Here is a 21,028-nt window from a genome sequence, read left to right as displayed (position 1 = left end):
GCCTCCATGGAGCAGCTCGTGCGTCCCCCGAAGAGTGACGTCTGCATTTCACTGGACATTTGGCTTCTTTGCTGATTTGCAGCAAGACCCAATTTATTCTCTCTCTAATGGTAGAAACCACTGCTCCCATTAGCCTTCCAGCACTCCCTACAATGCCACTAGTGCTGGCTTTTGGATTAGGCTTCTACCCCTGCATGTGTTTCTGGTTGATGCTATCATGTAGTTAAATAATTAATTTGGTTAATTATGCTCAGAAAAAAGTTTCAGGGTGGAGACCCAACCGGCTCATCTGCAGCCAGCTTGTTATGCAGCTTGTTGTCTCCTTGAGAAATGATTTGATCTGAAGCGTAGAGGCAGCAGAGAAGATAAAACTTCCATTTTGTCTTTAAAATTGTGAGGGGAGGGTTTTACCACATGCTGTATCATGGACATCACTGTAGGTTTTGGACTTCCTAGAGTGGGTGATGCTTTATTATTCTAAGGAGAGGGAAGAGACTTTGCAAGAGATGCTGCTCTTTGCTTGTTGCTGTACAGGGGTTGGGGAGGGGAGGTGGGGAGGAATCTGTTTTAAATCCAGCTCGTACTGGCTCAGCCCTTCAGGGAAGCACAACGCTTAATTTCTCTTGTATTTCTTTGACCCAGTTAGCGTTGCACAAATGTTCCTGATCACAGGACTGTCTAATCCTCTCTTGACTCCTGCTAAATTTTATCTTGTTGACATCCTGCAGCAATTAATTCCAGGAGCTGACCCTGCACAGCCAGAAGGCCTGATGCTTTCTCTCTGAATTGTCTCCTTTTCATTTTCCATCCCTCTACCCCTGTTCCAACAGGTTTGGGGCAGAGGCAGCGCTGTGCTTACACAGCAACCAGCATCCGAGCCCGGAGGGGCAGGTTGTGCTGCTGTCCCCAAGGGTCCCCCTTGTACCCAGGGGAAGAAAGCTGCACATCTCCTGGGCAGCTCGAACATGACAGTGCCTTGGCCACGCTGTGTCTCACCTCGTGGCGCCTTGCTGAAGCGGCGCTGCAGATGTTCTGGGGAGTGCTGGGGTGAGAACAGCAGCAGAGCCCCCGCTGCAGCTTCTCCAGCTCATCTGCACCTGCTCTTCCTGAGCAGGACTGGAAACTTGTTTAGCTATCGCTACCGAATTGCTGCAAGCTGCAGTGTCAGCCGCTCAGACATCCAGCTGTGCTTAAATTCGGGTCCTGAGTAGACCTGGATGTTTCTGGATTCAAAACTGGGCACGATCAAGCCTTACTTTTGCTTCCCCTAAAGACCAGGGATGGTTTTCACTAACAGCGCTGGCTCTGCTGTGAGCAAGGACCATGCACAGGTTCTTCTGCTCTTTGTGCAAATCAACCTGAACCTGCAGCACACAGCTCATCTCACCGATGGGTCTGGGTGTCTTGTAGGCTCAGCAAGTTGGGGACGGCTGCTCTCTCTGCATTTGTACAGCACCCGGCTGAACAGGGCCCGGTGGGCAGCTGGCATCGCTCACCCATGAAGGGCATCTGTGTCAGAGGTTTTTCTGTGCGGTTTGGTGCTTCTATAGCGTGAGCTGAGGGGAACATGAAGAGCATCTTGAGGTAAGCTGATATTTCTTGTTTAATTACTTTGGAGTCTGGACACTTGAAATATGACATCTCCCTTTTTGTGAAGCTGAGCCACAAGTCACGTTAGCTCTACTTGATGCTCCATCAAGTGAACTGGAAATACATAAAACCTGCAGCCCAGCATCTCTGGGATAAACCAGAAGCCATTTTCTCTACTATATACTTGTAACCAAAGGAAAAAAACCCAAACATCCAGCTAAACTCAGCTGAGTGGTAGACGTGGTGTTCCACCAGCAGGTGAGATGTGGCAGCCTCGCTGCTGGCTGGTTCTGCTTCCAGCCTGTGTGACCCCTGCTCTGCGGAGCAGAGACGCTCATCTCATACGGGAAAAGCCACTGCAAGCTGGGTGAAGGGCAGGCAAATAAAATGTGGTTAACACACGGTTCTTGCTGCTCTTGCAGCAGGCTGATGGGCTTTCAGCTAGTTTCATTGAAAAGCAAAGACAAAAAATGGTTGACAAAAAAATAAATGAATAAATTGATAATTTGATTTCCTTCATCAGCTGCTATTAGAAATCTGTACTTTAAATGCCGCAGAAACTTATTCCCATTACAAACCCATGGCACTTACAGGCTCCCTTTGATCTTAAATGGCATTTGGTCAAACATTATGTAGCAACCAGATGGCATTCCAAAAATGCCCAGCTTTTCTACAGCTCCTCACAACAATCCTCGGAAGTGTTGCCTCCAGGAGCATTAATTCTAGGAAGGCTGCAATTGCCAGGAACATTATATCTGTATTTACACAACATGTACTTCGCATCAGCTTGAGCTCACGCTAGGCAAACTAACTTATAATTGAGAATCCCAGAGCATGGGAAAAGGCCACGAGCCCAAGGTGCGGTGCTTCAGGGGTCATCACTGCTGTCAACTGTGGCCCACGTAAGTGGTGCCAGCCACAAAAACACACATGGGCTCCAGCGAGCAGGGCAGAGAGCTGTGCTTCAGTGATCTGACTCTTCAAACACAAGCAGAAAAGCTTTCAGCCATCATTTTGGACCTCTCTTCTGTCCATGGTTACAGCTGCAAATGCAAACCACTTAGCCATTAATCATGTTGCTGATGGGACATAGGAGGCTTTCATTCAAAGCTAAGGGGTTTCTGCTTAGTCACTAAATGCAGTTTAACTTCATTATGCACCATTTATCATTGCCTTCCACTTAGGAAAGCTCCAAAGTTAATTAAAATATGACCACAACAAGCAATTAGGCCCAATTGCAGGCACTCCATGGCACAGGGAAAGCCCCATGCACCATCCACAACGCCCCTGCTTTATGCACAGGGACTGTGTTCTGCCTCGGCCTTGGGCCTTATCCCCTTAAATCGGGCCCTGTGTTTTGTCCTGGAGCTTTAAGATTTGGATTTTATTTGTTTTCTTAAAACAAAAATAGCTGCTTTTATCCCAGCTTCACAGTTCAAGTCCTTTTTAGAAACTGGTTTTGCTGACCTCACTCGCACACCTCCAGCTGCTCCCTGCTTGTGCGCAGCCCTTAAACCTGCTCCAGCTTGTCTCTGGTCATTATGATCCCTTGCTGAGAGAAACCCGTTAGTGACTCGTCCCTGTCTGTAATCACATCGCACTGTCTTGTATTTCAGTTTCTGACCAACATCGTCTTTGGTTCAAGCTGATCAGTATCTTTGTCATTTAAAAGACAAGCATGTGAGGAAAGAGTGGGACAGTTTTGTTTCTACCTCTCCATCTCTGGTTTGTAAATTCTGGTTGTGATTTTCTGTGTCCAAAGGCATCTAATGTTTGCAGCAGTAAAAGGCACAATTGCACATTAGACCATAGATTGCTGAGGCTGAAAACTGCTGGTGGGATTTGGATACCAATTCCCCATTCAAATTAATCTAAACCCCTTTGGCAGTTTTGATGATCTTAATAAATGAGGTTTTTCTACCAGTGACTTCAAATGCAGAGACTGCCATGAGATTGATTTGCCGTGGAAGCAGCACGACTTTTATCTCACTCCGTGACCTAAATTCCTAGATAAGGTTTTCTCTCTTGTCTGGGAGCACTTGTGAACAGGCTTTGACTTTTGCAGGTTAATTCCAACTGGTGATGCCTCAATAATTCTTTTCTATAGAGGAGCAGAGGGGGAGCATTGCCCAATGGTCCCAGATGTACATCCATGGGGCAGTACAGTCACCAAACGGGGCAACAGGCAGCAAAGTGGTGTAGAACTACAGGCCATCTCACCCCATCCAAATGCACCCTCATTTATTTCCCTCTGGTAGGACTGCAGGCTCCCTCGGCAGCTCTTGGTCACCCGGAGGGGCCTCGGTGGCAGGGGAGCAGTAGGGCTGTGCCAGCAGTGGGGCGAAGGGGCTGCCCCACGCTCCCACCCCTCGCTGAGCCAGCCCAGCACATTCCCCTCCTCTCACCTGGCTGCCGTGTCCCTCCTGTGGCACTAGCGTGTCCCTACCTTTGCTTGCCCCCCTCTTTGCTGCATCCCAGCCACTTCAGCTCCAAATAAAACCTGGTTGCTTGAGGAGAACCTCAGTTTTCACTAAAGCAAATGTATGCTGCAGAAAAAGCCAATCTCTAACGCTTAATTCCTCCAAGCCTTGCTGCACCTAACCCCGCACACCTCATGCTCCACAGGCTCGTAGCAGCTGCTGCTGAGCAAACTGGAACCGCTGCCGTGTTCACAAATGACCCCCGGCACCCAGCCCAGCCCTGCTGTTTGCTCCAGCGCCACAGACTACGGCGCTGCTCCGTGTTGGAGGCTTTTCCCAGGGTGTCTTGAGTTGCAGCTCTAACGCTGCTCCTGCGACTCTTTGCTCTGGGTATTGCAGTATGTGCAGAGCCAGGAGCAGTGGGAATGGCTGAGCTGAGAGCCCTGTGACTGGGCTCTCCAGACACGGCACATCGGTGCTCCGGCCTCTGCTCGCAGGTTTTGGATCTCCAGGGAGCTCTGCTGGAAAAGCTGATGGGTTGCAGGGTTTTAGAGACTCATGAGGTTATGTGGCAGCTGAAAATGAATCACAGTGTTGGGCATCAGCTGCCAAAGGGCTGAGGTGTGAAGGCCCCTCCGTGTCTCTGCCATGAGGATGAATAGTTCAACCACAGCAACTGTCCAGGGGGACCAGCTGATGCACAGCTTGGCTGGCCTTGAGGGAAACAATTGCCTGGGCCCTGGGCAAAAAGGGACTGCCCCTGACAAGGCAGAAAAGCTTTGCAAGGCACTGGATGTGTGGAGAAAAAGCCCCAGAGGTGGCTCTGTAGGTGGCCTGGTGTGGGGTGAGAAAGTGTTGGGGTGGCAAGTCCGAAGCCAATGTGCTGTGGACCAGCCCTGCACTGAAAATAGTCACCTGTGGTTCTGCAGTGATGGAAACAACAGCTCCATGTAACGGTTTTATTTGTTTTCTCTGTCAAAAGCAGTGATACAGGCAATTGGCACGAGACTTGCTAAGCATTAGTGTCACAAATATTCACACAGAGAGAAAATGTCAGCAGGGCAACGAGGAAAAACATCACTGAAATCCCAGTGTTAACCTGAGAAGGAAGGAAAAGACATGGAGGAGGTGGAGCAGCCTGGCACCTCCAGATTCAGCTCCCTCCATCGGCTCTAATAAATGCTGGAGCCACCTCCAGTTTTGTTCTTGCTGTGTGGTTAGTTCAAAACTGAAGATGAGACATGGTTCGGCTCCATAGTGCTAATGAGATTTAACAGGAGAAAAAATATTTGAGATAAGAGATGTGATAATGAGAAGCTCTAATATGCATACCTTTTGATCCTTGAGAGCATTTACGCTCAGGTTGGTACAGAGCAGAAGGTACCTTCTGATTCAATGTGCTTGAGGGCAGTTTAGAAGTCGCTTGTGAGTATTTTTATAATTGCAGCTTTCCAATGGTATTTCCCACCTTAACTGCAGTTGAACGAGCAGCCTGGTCCCTCTGCTCTCCTCTACGCCAAAAGATTTATTCCTAGTAGTAGTAATAATGATAGTATTGCTTTGCAGTTTTCTCACCTGCTTCTCTTGGCTGGCCACGGAGGGCACGGTACCAAGCGCAGGTGTGTGAGGTTGCTCTGCCTGCAGGAGAAAGCGCCGGTGAGATGCTCGTGCAGTAGCAAGGGATGACCTGGCCGTGTGCTCCCCACGCCACGCCAGGAACACAGCAGTGCAGGAACGCTCTGCCCACCGACATCCCATACAGCACTAACATCAGCTGGATGGTTCTATGTATGTTACACGCTGGGTGGTTGTACCATGTGCGCACACTGTGGGTTTTTCCCATGTTTCAGTCTCACAGCACTAGGCAAAGCACAGTCAGCATCATTAGTATGGTCAGGTAGGCGAGAATACAGAAACACAGGTATGAAGGGAAGTCCAGAAATGGCTCTTTCACATCCAGGTCCTGTGAATGCCAGCCCAGCACCCCACCAGCCCAGCGTACCCGGGCTGCCCCTTGGCCAAAACTTCTGCTCTTGTGCCGCAGAGCTGGCTGCTCCCCAGCAGCGAACTCTGTGTGAGGATGCAGAGACCAGTGTGATAGTGGCTGTTTTTTACAGCTGGCATCTGTTACAGCTCCCAGACAACTGCAGCACTGGCACAGCAATGCCCACCCAGGGCTCCTAGCCCTCCTCCTGCCAAGGGAAAACCAAGGAGTAGAGGTAACAGCGTCATGCCAGGGTAAGCAACAGAAAAACCCCACCTTGAGGAGCCGCAATATTCTGCACATTGCTCTCTAGCAAATTGTCATAAAAGACTTCTTATGTTTTCAAAATAATATTTCTTTATGCTACTGCACTAACAGGTGACCTATCCAGTGTTATCCTGGTGTTGGCGCAGTGATCTATACTGGGTCTCCTAGTAAATGTGTATGTCACAGAGAGCATATTTAGTGCTGTTCAAACGTCAGTCAAAATGTTCCTTTCAGAATAACTGTACCCAAGTGTGAGCAACTTCTGGCCGTCTGGCATTTGCTGGAAAACCCCAGTATTTTGGTGTTCCCGCAGATCACTTCTTCTCCAGAACAGGAGGGGTTTGTATTCTCTCCAGCTTTTCTTCGTGCTCAGGGCAGTTCTAGGAAAATGGTGGGGGGAGATGCTTTATGAATTGTTGCCTTTCCAAAATGAGAACTAATCACTGTTTCTTTGGTGGATGAGACTCCGAATTGTCCCTTTGCCCACCAAAGAGGGATATGATGGGTCACAAAGGTCTGCTTGACTTGCATGCACATTCAAGCCATGTTTTCTGTGTAAGGACTCCAGGGAGAGCTTCTAGAGCACAGGGTGGCTATATCTTGTGAATAAAATCTTTCTGAGCAGCTACTTCCTCACACTTCAGCAATGGCAGGGAGCAAACAAGCTTTTATTTTTGCTTCTTTCCAGATGCATCTGTGCTCTGAAATCCAGTTATGGATCATGGCTGTTTTAGGTACCTGGGAACACTCAGAGTAGCTCTGCTTAGTGAGGACATCACCCACTACCTTTCTGTCACCGTGAGAAGTTTCTCTCCCTTCATTTTCATCGGTGCCTGCTGCATTGAACAAACAACTCTGCCTTCGTACAGAGCAGCGCAGGGCTGGGTTTCCCACCGGCTTCCCCCTGGCTGAGCACGGCAATAGCTCTTCACCGTTAATGAACACGGGGCTGTTCTCTTTCTGACTGTGATTGCTCCCTAAAACTGCTCCCTCATCTTTTCTGAGACACCTCAGCTCTGAGTAGATTGTTTCTTTCTGCACTGGTCTTGGGGAGGGAAGCCTCGGAAAACTGAACACTTGTGGAAAATTTGGTTTCCCTGTGGCTTTTTCTTTCATGATTGAGGGATGGAGTTCACCATTTAGAGTAGAAGAGTTGCACTGTGAGTGACAAGTGCTGGAGCTTTTACCATATGAAGCAGCCTTGGAGGAGCAGAGCTTTCCTGCATGGGTGTAAATCTGTGCCAGGGGGTCCTCTCTGGACCAGAAGTTGGCTTCTGCAGGTGTAACTTTCCCCAGTGGCACCATGTTTGAAATTAAATTGGTCAATTTACATTTTGCTGTTTCCTGCTGTGTCCCCCCAAGGGCTGGAGGCCATGACATGCCTTCAAGGGTCTTCAGGGTCTTCCTGTCCTGAACCTTACAACTGCTTTCAGGAAGGCCCGGGAAGGTGGGTCTGGCAAGGTGGCAGATAGATTGAATATAATCGTCACTGGAGTACAATTCTGGGCTGACTGCGGTGCTCCCACTGCGCTTCGGGTTGCTGGTTGAATCCTCCATCGCTTCCTCGTGGGTTTCGCATATGGTTGGGAGAGGCTTTGAAAGGCTCAATCTTATCCGGGGCGCCATGGCTGCAAAGAACAGACCAGACATGACCAGCACGTGAAAACCAGCTGCAGTAAAGAAATTCTGGGCTCGTTTCTGTAAAGTTGGTGCTACCTGAGCCACCCCATGTTTTCTTGTGGCAAACAGCGGTGTTTACAGAAACTGCCTTTTAAAAGGTTGCTGGTGGTACTTTTATACCCATGGCTTCATAAAGAACCCATATATGCAAAATAAGCCAATTAAGTGCTGTAGAAAATAAAAGGTTCATTAAAGAGATCAGCAATGGTGCTCCCTTCTGAAGCGACGCGAGGGCTCGGCAGCTGGAGCGGTGTGGTGCTGGCGCACTTGCTCGTCCCACCGTCCAGGTTGTAGCAGCAAGGGACAAACTACTCTCCCTATTGAATAGTCCACTGGTCTGTTCCCTGTTACAGGGCTGTGACTCCACGTTGTGTCTGAACAGGCAAGAGCTGATCTCAGCAGGAGAGGAGCTGACCCAGCCCCACAAGAACCATCGCATAAACACAGTGACACCACAGCTGATCTCTTCGAGAAACTGTCGGTGCTAAGGTACAAACATGTTTGTTTTTGTCTCTGCCAGTGGTTCATAAATGTCATCATGAAGTGGCAGCTCCTCCTCTGGATGCTTACATAGAGTCTAAGGGATTTCATTAATGTCCTTGATATTCAATAGTTATTCTCAACTCTTCAGGACGGATTTTCATCAAACAGCTCCCACAAGTCAGGTAAACCTTTTTACAAATATTTCGTGTTGCAGTTTGCTAACTGTGATGTTATATTATATACTCTCCCTTGTGCTTTGCTTATTTCCCCTTTTGGCAGAAATTACCACATAGCCTGGATCGTTTTTTTAATATCCCCACCCCCAGTGGAATTTGTGTGGGAATAATCTATCGACACAATACAGCTTTGTTGTGTGACTAAACACAAAAGTGCTTCGCTAGCTATTTTAATGCCTTGCTTATCATTGTTGGAAAAAAAATCTGGCTTTGTTGAACCTCTCTGCAAAGCTGCAGATCATACACAGAGTGCAAGTGAGCAGCTCACACCGAGCCCAGGGCATCCATCACACAGGGTGTCCATCCCTGCTGGCTTTTACTGGTTCTTGTCTTAGGTGCTACTCGTAAAGTCAACCAAGGTGGGATTTGCTGCACTGAGAGCAGGAGATGATTGTTTTAAACCTTATTGCCTTCTAATTTCCCTTTATTCTATCTCTCCTTTCTTCTGGTGTCTTTAAGCAGGCAGGAGGCGGCTTGCTGCTCCGCCTTCCCTCCCACCCCAGCTCGGCAGTGTGGGATCAGGCCTGCTCTGACCCTGGTGTCCAGGAGGGCAGGTGGATGCTGCAGGTAACGGGCGCGGGGATGGCCTGTTAGCTTATGGCCAGGCTAATCACTAACCTAGTCCTGCTAGCATGCCCTTCCCCGGCAAGAAATAAAATCACCTGTTTACAGTAAAACTCTTCCGATGAGATGGATCGGTTCCAGCCTGGATAGGATCCCCTTCGCCCTGGACACTGCGCTGGCACATCCCTGCTCCATGGCGAGGTCACCTTCCCACCAGCACCAGCACCCCCGGAGAAACGAGCCCATTCTGCACCTCCCCTCCCAGCCACGCCTGGAGCATCACCAGCGCGGCCGTCCTGGGTCCTTTCAGCAACGCTCAGGGCATCCGGACCCCAGCTTTGTGACCCTCTCCCCTTACCTGTGCGGCCGTCGCCTCCCCCGGCTCGCGTGTCTCTCCCCCTCCCTGTTCTCAGTGCAGGATCTGTGCTAAAACCAAGCGGCGCACCAGGCTCCCTGCCTCCAGTCAGCTGATTCCGCTGCCTGTTTTGTTGCTGTTGCTAAATATAGCCCTGGCTGCCTGCCCTGCCCGAGCCCGCGCTCACAAACTGTGCAGCATGGAGACGGGCATGAGGGAGGCAGCGCCGTCCCTTCCCCACAGGGACGGTCCATGGCAAACCCCTGCTGCTCCACGGCCTCACCCCATTTCCCCCTGTGAAATGCGGGTGCGGTGCCATGGTCGTGCCGCAGAAGGGGCTGCTTGTGCTCCGAGCTGGGGGATGTGAAAAGAGGAGCCATAGTAACATCATATTTCATTGCTGAAAGGTAGGTCCTTAGATTGTGAGCTGCTTTTGCTCCTTCTCTGCCTTATTTCATGAACAAATTCATGCCACTTTGCCAGGTTTGCCCAAGAGAGCAGGGGGTGCTTGCAGCATCCTGATGGCTGCTCTCCTCCCTCCTGCTCCCAGTGCTCAGCTCTCCTTTGGGCATATTTGAAGTTTGTTGACGTTCAGATAAACAAGCCAATTAATCTTTGAGAGCCTTAAACAGATACCAAAGTCAATTCCCATTTTGGGTATCTTCAGGAAAAATACTCTTAATGCCAACCGGGGCTCTGGGGTGGAGCCAGCACCACTGGCTAAAGCCACCTGATGTGACACCTGTGCTGCCAAGCGTGCTTCATAAATAACTTTTACTTTGGAATATTGCAAGGAATATTTATTTGGGGTGAAAAAAATCACCGTATGCTTTCTGAAGTAACGAATCTGTACAGAAAAGGTAAAAGTAAGTGCTCCTCCAGCCTGGTTTGGCAAACCGGTACCTCCGCGGGTGCTGGGGGAGCCGGGCAGCTGGGTTGTGCTCACTGGCTGGATGCGGGTCAGACCTGGTGGCTCCGATGTGACAGCTCAGTGGTGCCACATTGCTGCCCTGCTTGTGCCTTTGGTGACACAGCTGAGCCCTGGGGATCACTGCCCTGGGCTGCAGTAGCAAAATCCCAGTTTGAAAGAAATCCCAGTTTTCGAGCTCCTGCACTGGGAGGCTGTGCCTGCTGCCAATATGGGTCAAAAAGGCATTAAACTGAAGGTCCATTCACTTCACTTTCTGATTACAAGGTCTCCAAGGGACATTTAGGGTGCCAGATTCAAGCTTTCCCAGTAAGTGGTAGAACTGTAAATTCACTTTTTTTTTTAAAAAAAAAGTAACTGTGCAGTTGGTTGGTTGGTTTTCCTTTTTACTTTTTACTAAGCAGTTTTCACCCTGCTTGGCACCTCTCTGCTCACCTCTGCCCTCTCCTCCTCCTGGAGCAGCTGCAGCACCCAAAGGCACCGGCATCGCAAAGGGACATCCATTGGTCCTGCTCCACTCCTGCCTGCAGAAACGAGGATTTTCGGTAAACTAGAAAATATTGTGGCTGATGCATGACTGGGCAACGCTGCCGCCCCACTCCCTGTGATCCGGTATCAAAAAACATGTCAGAGGGTGTTGGGAAGGGAGCAGCATCAGCACTGGGCCTGGCTGTAGCTTTAGCTCTTGCCAGGGACAAGGGACGAGGTCAGTGTGACCCTGAGCATCTCCAATCCCTGGTGCAGTGAGTTGCTTCTCTTTTGCATGTTTGTCATTAAAAGCTCAGAAAAGGAAAACAGTTTGACCCAGTTTGTGCCAGATTCCAGATGATTTGTGTTCTCTAATTATATCCCCCAGCCCGTTAACCCCCTGTGCGTTACACCAAGCAGTAGCTACGCTACACAGCGAAAATATTCCCGTGAAACATTAATGAGCTGTTTTCATATTAACTAGCTGGAGCTGGGTTAGAAATGTCGCACCCACAGCTGTTGCCTTGACTGCAGCTCACGTGGTAACTGGTTTTTTGCAAGCACGGAACCGGTTGCTGTGCAGACCAGGTTACTGCAGCCCGGCATCACTCAGCACCGGGCCGGTTTGCAGGAGCCGAGCTCCCCATCCAGCTGCAAACGCGGTGGATTCCAGTGGAGAGGTTTTAGAAAGGCTCAAAGTGATAAAAGCACTCAGAATTCTTGGGATTTCAATTAAGCTCGCAAAATGACTCCAGGCAACCTGTGCTGGGAGTTTCTAGGAGATGCTGGTGTTTGTTGTGGGTTTGCCAGCCTGGCTCTCCCCAGCGCTGGCTGTCCGTGGCTGGCAGAGAGCTCAGTGCCCGTGAGGACTCTTTCTAAAGTGCTTGGAAGCCTCAGAAGGTGCAAACCGTTGTGGTTGTTTGCTGGTGACCTCCCCTGGGAATCCAGCCCAGGATATTTATTTAAAATAATAGAAATTTTTTAACGCTTATGTTCCTGTTCTGCATAAAGTTACGTCATATCTTTGTATGCATGCATTTTTCCATTTTGGATTATAGGAATGCACATCCAACAAAACACCTGACCATCCCAAAGCACCTGAACGTTGATGCAGATCCACCCCTTTTGGACATGGGCCATGAAGGGACTGGAAATCTGAGCAATCTGAGCGCTGTCGATCACGGCAGGGCTCGCTGAGGACACCGTGCTGCCGTCCCTTGGCAGCCACCTTCTCCCTGGGGTCCCATGAAAACCCCCGGCAGCCCGGGGTGCTAAGTCACTGAGAAACGTGTACCGAGGGAAGCAGCGAGCCATGCAAATGCCGTTACGTTTTACAACCACCAGGCAGCTTCCTTGCCCGTCAGGCCTTGCAGAATTGCATTTCGCTCTTGTTGCTCCCTTCCAAACCGCCTCTGGCAGTGCTGGCAGGGGAAAGGGCTCAAAACGTGTCCTGCTACTCATCCACCTCTCCTTGGGCTGAAAGTAAACCCAGACAGACCATGCCGGAGTACAAACATGCCATGCAGAAGAGTAGGTGGCCGCTCAGCTCCCAGGAAAGCCACGATTGCTTCCCTCTGCTCTGAAAACCTCAACTGCACAGAAGCGTGGCTTTCATCTTTCAGGCCCTGGAATCACCCTTCTTTTAATACAAGATCAATTTGATTTTGCAAGCTGCACTGGTCAGTCCTGTAGATCCCCAGCACAGCTCACAAAGGTTCCCAACAATCTGAGTAAACCTGCCTTAAATTACTTTTGCGGCCTGAGAGGTTCTTTCATCACAAACAACTGCAGGAACTTCCCAGTCACTCGCAAACAGAAAACGGACCCCTTTTCACTGCATAGCTGATTTGTTACAAACTGCTCAGCATTTGGCTGTTAATCCCAGCTGCTAGGTCATCCAAGATAAGTTTGTCTTCCCATAGCTGTTGCATTTCTGCATTTCTTAAAGAAATTGCAAGACCAGTCACTGACAATCATCAGTGACAAACACTGCAATGCTACTGTCCTCTAAATTTCTCTTGTCAGCTGGAGCTGGGCTGTGTTTAGATGCCCTAAGAAATACCACTCCCAGAAAATAACTTAATTATTGAACTATTTTCTGTGGTTTGGGTGGTGGGGCTGCTCATGGCTGTATTTCTCTGCTGCTGCTGTCTGTTCACGCTTGCTCTCCAGCCCCCAGCTGCTGGTACAGCACGGACAGCAGTACAACAGCATCTTCAAGTACATCCACGCTGCGGTGGGGACTGAGCGCAACAGGTTTTACTCCACCTGGTCTATACTGCAGCACTGGGGTGCGGTGAGCCCTTCTCACCTCATCTAGGGATTTTTCATCCCGGTACCCAAGGCCAGCAGCTGTTTCATAACTGTACTTCTTGTGCCGTGCCACCATCTAGTGGTAACTCAACTAGAAACTCTGCATCCACAGAGTCAAAGCAGCATCAGTGGATCCTCCAGCGTCCGTTGGCCAGGACACCAAGCTCTGCTCGGGGTAACGCGGATGCAAAATGCCATTTAAGCGTGTAAGGCTGGTGGGAACGTGCTGCAGCTGAAGCATAAAACCAGCAGATAACCATGATGAGGTTTCTCCCATGTGTCATCCTGCTCTGCTTCTCACTGTAAGGAGTTTTCAGAAGCGTGGTTGCGCTTGATGTGGTTATGTGGCTCCGTCTCTTCGGTCCCTGCTCAGCTTTGGAAAGCTGCTGCTGAGGGAGGGGCTGTGGAAAGGTGATGGGGGGGAGAGCAATGTGATGGGAGGGAGAGCATGTGCAACCCCAGTGGGGTTTTCAGCCACTCAGCCCCCCAGAAGGGCTCTGCAGCACTTTCTAAGCCCCTAAAAGCAAAGCCAGGTGTGGAGCCAGCAGCCCCTGGGTGGGTGTCTGGAAATCACACTGTGTCCCCCCTGCGTGGTGTGATGGGGCAGTCAAATCTGCACAGCACTTTGAAGGGGCCGTGTTCTGCCTGGTGTAATTGAGAATAACCCGAATAACTGCTTTCCTGGCCTAGAATTGCTCCTTGAACTGCTTTTTTTCTTTTTAAATTTTTTGTTCTTTTTTTTTTTTTTTTCTTTTCAGAGGCTGCTCAGAGCCAACGGTGGGATTCCCCGGCTCTGCTCCTTTCTGCAGACCACCTGCACTCGTGTATGTATGTGTGTACGTGTGACTATGTCTGTCAGGCTCCCAGATGGGCACCAGTTATAGCCCAGGTCTGAAGAACAGATGCAAAGAGGCTGAAAAGCTGCTGTAGGCCAGGAGAGGATGAGATGGGCTCCTGTAAGTGCCATCTTTAGGCATTTCAGACATAGACAGGAAGACCTGGGGGAAGGGAGGGGTGTTGGATGTGTTTAACCCCACCATGGGTGTTTCTCATGTTTGGGTTATGGACCTGAGACCCTTCCCCATGGCCACTTTAAAACAACAAAATCTCAAAATCTTTGGGTTGGGAAAGCAAAAGCCAATTAAATATAACCCTTATCACAGCTGTAAATTAGATACTAAATGAATTGTCACAGTAAGTGAAAACCAGATTTTGGCTTGTCCACTGTTTTATCAGGGCACTCAAGGAGATATCTTTTCCATACTGAAAATGCTGAGGTGGCTCGTTACCTGATGAAAGAACATATTGGACTTGAATGCACTGCATGGTGCTAACTATATAATCAAGGTAGGCAGGGATCTTTCAAATCCTCAAGCAACAAAATTCAATTAGACAGGAGAGATTCAATTATGCCTTAAAGGGGACATGGCTACGAGCATACAGGATGTGGCAGGAAAATGTATGCAAAAGAATTTCATGGAAAGGAGCAATTATTTTATCAATAGGACATGCAACGTGAAATTTGCTCATCAGTCCTGACTAGAAGCCCATAAAACTGAGCCTTTTATGGAGAGGGACCAGGATGGATTTCAGATGAATGTAAAGGGTGAGAGCCTCGAGCAGGTTTGAGTGAGTTAGATTAAATACCCACAGAGTTATTAACTGAGGTTTTGGTCCAGTGACTTCATGATATTTGGTCTTGAATAATGGATGTTGTAACAAGGATGTCAAGACTTTGGCATAAAGTGTATCCCAATTCATTAAGTTTTAGAAACTGAATTGGTTTTTGAGTTTGAAGGTGCTGGTTCTTCCTCCCCCAGCATCTCTACGCAAAGTTACTCCAACAAAAAAAAGCACAGGGAAAAGTCAAACACTTTGCAAAAGAACACAGACATCTGAATTTAATAAATTATAAAATTAAAGATTCTAATTTGTATATACATTTTTAATATACAAGAAATGGCTATTTATTGCAATTTCTGTTAAGGCATATGTAAGTGAATGGAAGTTGCATATAGATATTCAGATGAACATAGCTAATACTGTGCATTGTAGGTGAGTAAATAAGACACTAAATGCATTACGTAATAAAATAAAACATAAACCCCTTTGAGTACTGGTAAAGCACCATTTCTAGAATTCCCAAAATATCTGAAAGCATTCTATGGAGATGTTGTGAGACTCTAAATATTGAATGGATATATGAATATAAAAAGTGATGCATTCATTACCGAAATTTTTAAAGGACTATTTGTGAAAAAAGTGGCAGTAGATTGGAGCCAAAGGAGCCAAAATTGGGTTGGGATCTTCTTTTTTGTTTTTCATGAGGGGCTGTCACTTGGATTTTACTTTTAGACCAAGAGAAAAAAGACAATTTAGAAAGCTGTGTAATTGCATGGTTAGATCACAAAATGCATTGCTTAATGGGAGCACATTGCTTTAGCTCTCAAGTCTCTGAGATGGCCTCTGCAGGACTATATTTACGTATAAATCTGCTTTTGTTTCTGAGGATTAGGTTACACTGAAATACCACTCTCTGCTCGTTATGTCTCAAAATGCAGTACCTGGGCAACAATAAAGTGTTCACTGGAGACCCACTATGATGATGCTCTTGCCCAATTACAGAATTGTAGAAAAGAGGAAACAGTTGTCAAAGTTCAACCAACCAGAAAATGAACAAAATTTCCACTAGGTGACATGGAATGAGGATCAGCCGAGAGCAGAACCCCACCCATTGCCTTGGGCTGCTTTTCTATCCATAGAGCTCTGCTCTGTGTTTTCTGGTAGAAGGGAGGTTCGTGGTCTCAGGAAGCCACCATCATGGGGAACTGCTGAAAAACAAACCTTCTGAAAAATTCACGCCAGCTTGACAAGAAGGCATCTTTCCTGAAGAGACTTTGTTTTTTCTCCCTTCATAACAGCAAGACTGTAAAAAGAGGGCAGCTGGTGGCTCTGCTCCATAGGAGATGGACCAGTCTGTGGCCATCAGCATCTCACTGTCTTGAGCAATCTAGACTGAAGCTCCTCTTGCAAATATCATTTCAGTGTTCCCCAAATAACAGCTAGAGAAATATTCAGTAGAATTAAAATCAGCGAGAAATGAATCAAATCTCCCAAAAGGCGAGACTGAGAAGGGAGCAAGCCCTTCCTAAATGCAGATGCCACCAGACATTGCATCAGGTCCCTGATGAACACCAGACCTAGTGTAGCACCACACCAGCCTTCCAGGAGGTGGGTCCTGCTTCAAGATGCAGCAGAAGTTTCCACCCCATCTGGAAAAATGCTTTTGGTTTGTTTGATTGTGAACCAACTCACCCTGGGGAAAGAGCAAAGCAGTCGAGTTACTGAACTTTGGAACAGCTTTGCAAGTTGAGCTGAGTGTCCACACTGTGCGTGAGTGAGCGACCCCCCCACGAATTGAGCTTGCCCAGCCTACAGCAGCCCTGGCCACTGGGAGACACGGCTGGAACCACCCAGCACCGGGCCACTTGGGCCTTTTTAAACGTTGGATCTCCTCACTGGAACAGGCCTTTCCTTGTGCTCTTTGCAGAAAGGTCACTTGAAGTTGCAGCAAATAAATTCCTGCCCCACTTGCTACTGGGGCAAAACTTAGGAGTCCTTTGGACAGAAGAGGCTTGTGTAAGACAGCGTGTGAGATGTGGGCACTTCCTCCTGTAGCGTTTTTTCCCATTGCCTGATTGATTAAGCCTGTTCCTGATGCTAAGGAAGAACAGAAGCTATTCCATGGGTTATCTCAGCCTCTGGAGGTCAGAGGAATTGGTGTCCACAAAGTCCCAGAGAGCAAGACTGGTACCATCCAGGCAGCAACCTTCTACTTCCCCACCTGCGTAACATCAAGCCCCAACCCCTTTCTACTCTGGGGTTTGTGGGAGTTTTTCCTAAGTTTATCATAAGTTTGGCTATGAAAAAGCTGGTGATTGTGGTTTATTTTTTATTGTCCACCAAACTAAAAGCAGGCTAATAACTTGAAGGGGAAAAGATGAGTTTCACACTAACCACATCTTTGTAAAGGAAATGTGGAAGGCAAGAAATACTTGCTATGTCTACAGGCTGGAAGCCCAGCTGCAGCTTGTGTCTCCTGTGGCACAGCAGCTGGAATGATGTTGATTTAGACACGTCTTCCTTGTTTATAAATAGCATGGTGGGGTTTTTTCCTTCGGTGCTCATTACTACACTGCTCTGTTTTGCAGACATGACTTGACCCTATGCTGTTACTAAAACTTGTCCTGTCTACAGGGAACCACAATCCCTTGGCACGAGGCTCCTGGGGCCAGTGCCGGGCTTGCCCATGCATCAGGGTCTGTAAGGGCAGGCGGGCCATGGAGATGGGCCGGGGCAAGCAAAGGCTTCTGCATGGCTACTACAGATAAGCAATCTTCGACTGCAGGGAAATTATTAATGTCTCAGGAGTTGAAGTCTGGGGGAGATTCCTGCCACTGCCCCTGCCAATCACTGCTCAAGGCTGCCAAACTGTGGAGCTTTACTTTTACATTTCCAAACCAGAACAGATTATTTTGTTGCTTGCGCTGGCTGCTGCTTTCACATCTGCAGCCATGTCTGCTTGGCCCAGGAGATGTTTCCTTGTGTCCTGGCCTTTTACCAGGCCCATTGTGTTTCTTGGTCTTCATGGTCTTCAGTGTAACTCCCATCTCTCTACTAGCTGAGCTGCTCCTAAGCACACACCCAAGCGCATCACCCTGGTCCTCTGTAAGATGAGACGCTTGATGCCATCACATCAGCTGAAAACATTCCTTCTCTGTGTTGGCTAGTATCTCCATGAAGTATTTTTCTTAAACCAGATCTTGTCCTCCAAAGACTTCTGGCCTGAGTTCAGGCCAGGACAGTTCAACGTCTCAGTGCTGCAGGGACAGCTGCTCCTGCAGGCCCTCACCTCTGTTCTGGCAGGACCGGCTTGTTCTGAGGAGGAGACTTGGCATCTTGTTCAGCCGTGGTGGTGGAGGGCAGAAGGCAGGGTGGCAGGAAGCCACATGTGGTTCACCCTGCAATGCCTCTGAAGGTCTTTGTCAGCAGCCAGGCCACAGAAGAGCTCACATGTTGCTGGAAACTCAGCACTTTTCCAATAATTATGGCTGTATATAGAGGCTTCTTACTGGCACTGCTTGAAACTAAGACCAGTTCAGGCTGGAGGATGAGATCTAACTCTCAGACTGGAAAATCTGAACTAGGAGCCATCAGATCAACCAGTGGTAAAAGGAGGATTTCAGGGAAGCCCTGGGCTCTGCAGGAGGTTTACCAGCAAAGAGGAAACAAATAGAAGAGTCCAAGCCAGGAGACAGGAGAAAAGCTGCTCAGATGCAACCCACAGCAGGAACCAGTGCATGCTCCCCCTCTCTGCGGTTTTAGAGACAAGCTGAATTCATTTTCTGATCTCCAACAAGGAATTTAAAATGATGATGAAAACCGTGATGACCCTGAGGGGAAAGGGAGTACTCAAAGGGTTGTCAGGTTACACATCTTAAACGTTTCTAGCAGACCTGGTACTGTGAGTACATGTGTATGTGTGGATGTACATGTACGGGAACAGCAAACAATTGTTCACTTCTGCACCAATAAAGCTGTCCTAAGAAAAGGAAGATAATACAAAATTATTTCCTCCAAAATAACCTCATCCTATGGGAGAAAAAAAAAAAATGTTTTCTTAACAAAGCACCAAAGGTAAGGCAACAAGAGTCCAGTCATCTTTAAGTTAAACAGTATCTGGGTAGAAAAAGAAATCAGACCAATAAAAAAAAGCACCAACCAACAAAGATCACTGAGGCTGTTGCATTACAGGGACTTAAAGACTATCAAAAATATGGCTAATTGTAAACAGAAAGAATAGGATGTTGTCAATCCAAGTTGGTCAGATCTACCCTACTAAATGTCTTGCATGTATTCAAAAATTTAGGAGAATCCTTTGAAATTGTTTATGGAAAGATGTAAACTACTGTTTGCCAGTTTTTAATTTACACATAAATATATGGCTACAGAATTTTCTCTATATTTTGTTATTCAGTCCCAGTTAAGAAAGCTATGTAAGCACATGCCTAACTGTGCCTAAAGGAGCAGCTCTACCGAAGTCAGATAAACTTAGTCTGGTGTGTCCTTAAGCACCTTCCTGAACCGGGGGCTGAGCTAGTGCCCGGGTTTATGCAATGCACAGAGCATCACAGGACTGCTGACCACCTGCTTGTCAGTGTTAACAGGATTTGTTATGTCTTGGGACTGTTTTCCCCATCCTATCTGTAACTCCCATTACTATTCCCAAGCAGTTTTACACAGGCATAGAAGACTTAAAAGAGCCTATAAACAAGAAACCTGCTAACCTAGTCTAGGTGTTACGGATCATCTGGATTCAGTGAAACGCTGTAATGATATTGCACTAATACTCTACCGTACCCTGTAAACCTAGCTGTCAAAGTGTTTAGATTAACACTTATGAAACAATCTCTTATTTCCATTTATAGTAGGCTTGAGAATTTGGCATCTCTGCCATAGCACCACTTTGATTTTTCCCATTTTTAGTCTCTACGATGTGGGCAATACTATGAAGCCGGTAACATCTCTGTAAGAGAAAAATGTTTGTGCCATATTTCCATTTTAGTTTATTTTCCTAAGAGTCTCTTTTTTCATTTTCTCAGCAATCAGCTGTTGAATTCTTTGATTCCTTGTCTTTTCATAAGGTATCCTCCTCCGTGTAATGATGTTGTGCTGCGATACTTCATTATCCAGCCCATCAATTTTATAGGGAACATCCACCGCATTGATTTCTGGGTGCTCCTCCGTCACATTGGAAGGAGGCGCCCGTGTTTCGGAAACAAGAGGGGGGCTGGTGGCAGACTGTGTGGTGGACACTCCCACGGGAGGGCTGAGGGTGGTCAGGAGCTCCTCCTCAATGACATTATTCTTATTTACGTTAGAATCGGTTACATTGCCGTCCTCTGTTATGTTGCTGTACATGTTACAGGACTTGCAACACAGCTTATTGTAACCAGGAATCGAGCAGTAACGAGATAGAACCTCCATGCGACAAAACATTGACTTGTCTCCTTGACAATGATCTTCTGAAAAAGAAAAAGGAAACAGATAAATAAAGAGCATCTTCACTTGAATCAGAAAAAGAAACACAGCTGAAGCTTTGGCAGTGGGCAGAGGGTTTGGTATTTAAAGTAGGATGGAAAACTGGCAAATGGGCAGGCTTAATGTTAAACCTAAAACTCAATTCACTTTGAGGGATACAAAAGCTGATCTGAAGTCTGTGTGCCAGCCCCTACCACACTATAGGCCAGGTTTTAAGCTGTCGATAGCTGTTGTGACAGTCTGCACCACCATACAGGCGTAACGGCAAATCCTCATCTTGCTGACCTGCAGGTGGCAAAATGCAGGCTCAGGCGTCAAAAGGGAGCTGCTCACACTCTTTTACTGTCTGACAAACATTAACAGGCACCTACTCAGAGGTTACTCAAGCCCTTGTGATTTTTGCTCAGAGGAGGCAGAGGACCATATGAATTGATGGATGGTGAGGTGTTAACAGGCTCCTTGGAGAAAAAGCTACCTGTCCTCTGTCCTTCATGCAGCTCTAGAGCTCCTGTGCCTCCAGGCTGACGTGATGGAGCCGGGAACTACTGGGAACTGCAGTGAAGAAAAAATCCCAACGCATAGCCCATGGCGAAAGACAGAGGAGTCAGAGGGCTTGTGGAGAGGAGAGGGCTGAGGAGA

At 47.9% G+C, this 21,028-nt stretch overlaps 2 protein-coding genes and 1 long non-coding RNA gene across 7 annotated transcripts in view; 1 reads left to right on the top strand and 2 right to left on the bottom strand.

Annotated features, from left to right (window-relative positions):
- Positions 1-4,955: 4,955 nt before the first annotated feature.
- On the bottom strand, positions 4,956-9,713 carry LOC102084840 (uncharacterized). Its single transcript, XM_005503425.3, has 2 exons — positions 9,583-9,713; positions 4,956-7,889 (listed from the first exon to the last, which is right to left on the bottom strand). The coding sequence occupies exon 2, from the start codon at positions 7,885-7,887 to the stop codon at positions 6,895-6,897; it is 993 nt and encodes a 330-aa protein (XP_005503482.2). The 5' UTR covers positions 7,888-7,889; positions 9,583-9,713; the 3' UTR covers positions 4,956-6,894.
- Positions 9,714-9,851: 138 nt separating this feature from the next.
- On the top strand, positions 9,852-14,244 carry LOC135575409 (uncharacterized). Of its 3 annotated transcripts, none has more exons than XR_010466122.1 (4): positions 9,852-9,986; positions 10,970-11,052; positions 12,034-13,590; positions 14,047-14,244. It is a non-coding gene; the product is annotated as an uncharacterized LOC135575409 (long non-coding RNA). The 3 variants fall into 3 exon arrangements; XR_010466121.1 differs by having other exon boundaries at positions 13,401-13,590; positions 14,047-14,235; XR_010466120.1 differs by having other exon boundaries at positions 9,854-9,986; positions 10,912-11,052; positions 13,401-13,590; positions 14,047-14,235.
- A 5,451-nt stretch (positions 14,245-19,695) lies between these two features.
- Positions 19,696-21,028, bottom strand: part of ADAMTS2 (ADAM metallopeptidase with thrombospondin type 1 motif 2) — a 244,086-nt gene continuing 242,753 nt past the window's right edge. For all 3 annotated transcript variants that reach the window (XM_005503424.3, XM_065029821.1, XM_065029822.1), the window contains one exon: positions 19,696-20,373. In XM_005503424.3, the coding sequence (XP_005503481.2) occupies positions 19,910-20,373 (464 nt within the window). In that variant the 3' untranslated portion in view covers positions 19,696-19,909. The remainder of the gene's footprint in view (positions 20,374-21,028) is intronic.

This window comes from Columba livia, chromosome 14, assembly GCF_036013475.1.
Source record: "Columba livia isolate bColLiv1 breed racing homer chromosome 14, bColLiv1.pat.W.v2, whole genome shotgun sequence".
Classification (NCBI taxonomy): Eukaryota; Metazoa; Chordata; class Aves; order Columbiformes; family Columbidae; genus Columba; species Columba livia.
This window is presented reverse-complemented; position numbering and strand designations above follow the sequence as displayed.

What these genes read in the sequence shown, in the direction of transcription:
- LOC102084840 (XM_005503425.3), bottom strand. Translation starts at nt 7,887, where the DNA reads ATGGCGCCCCGGATAAGATTGAGCCTTTCAAAGCCTCTCCCAACCATA.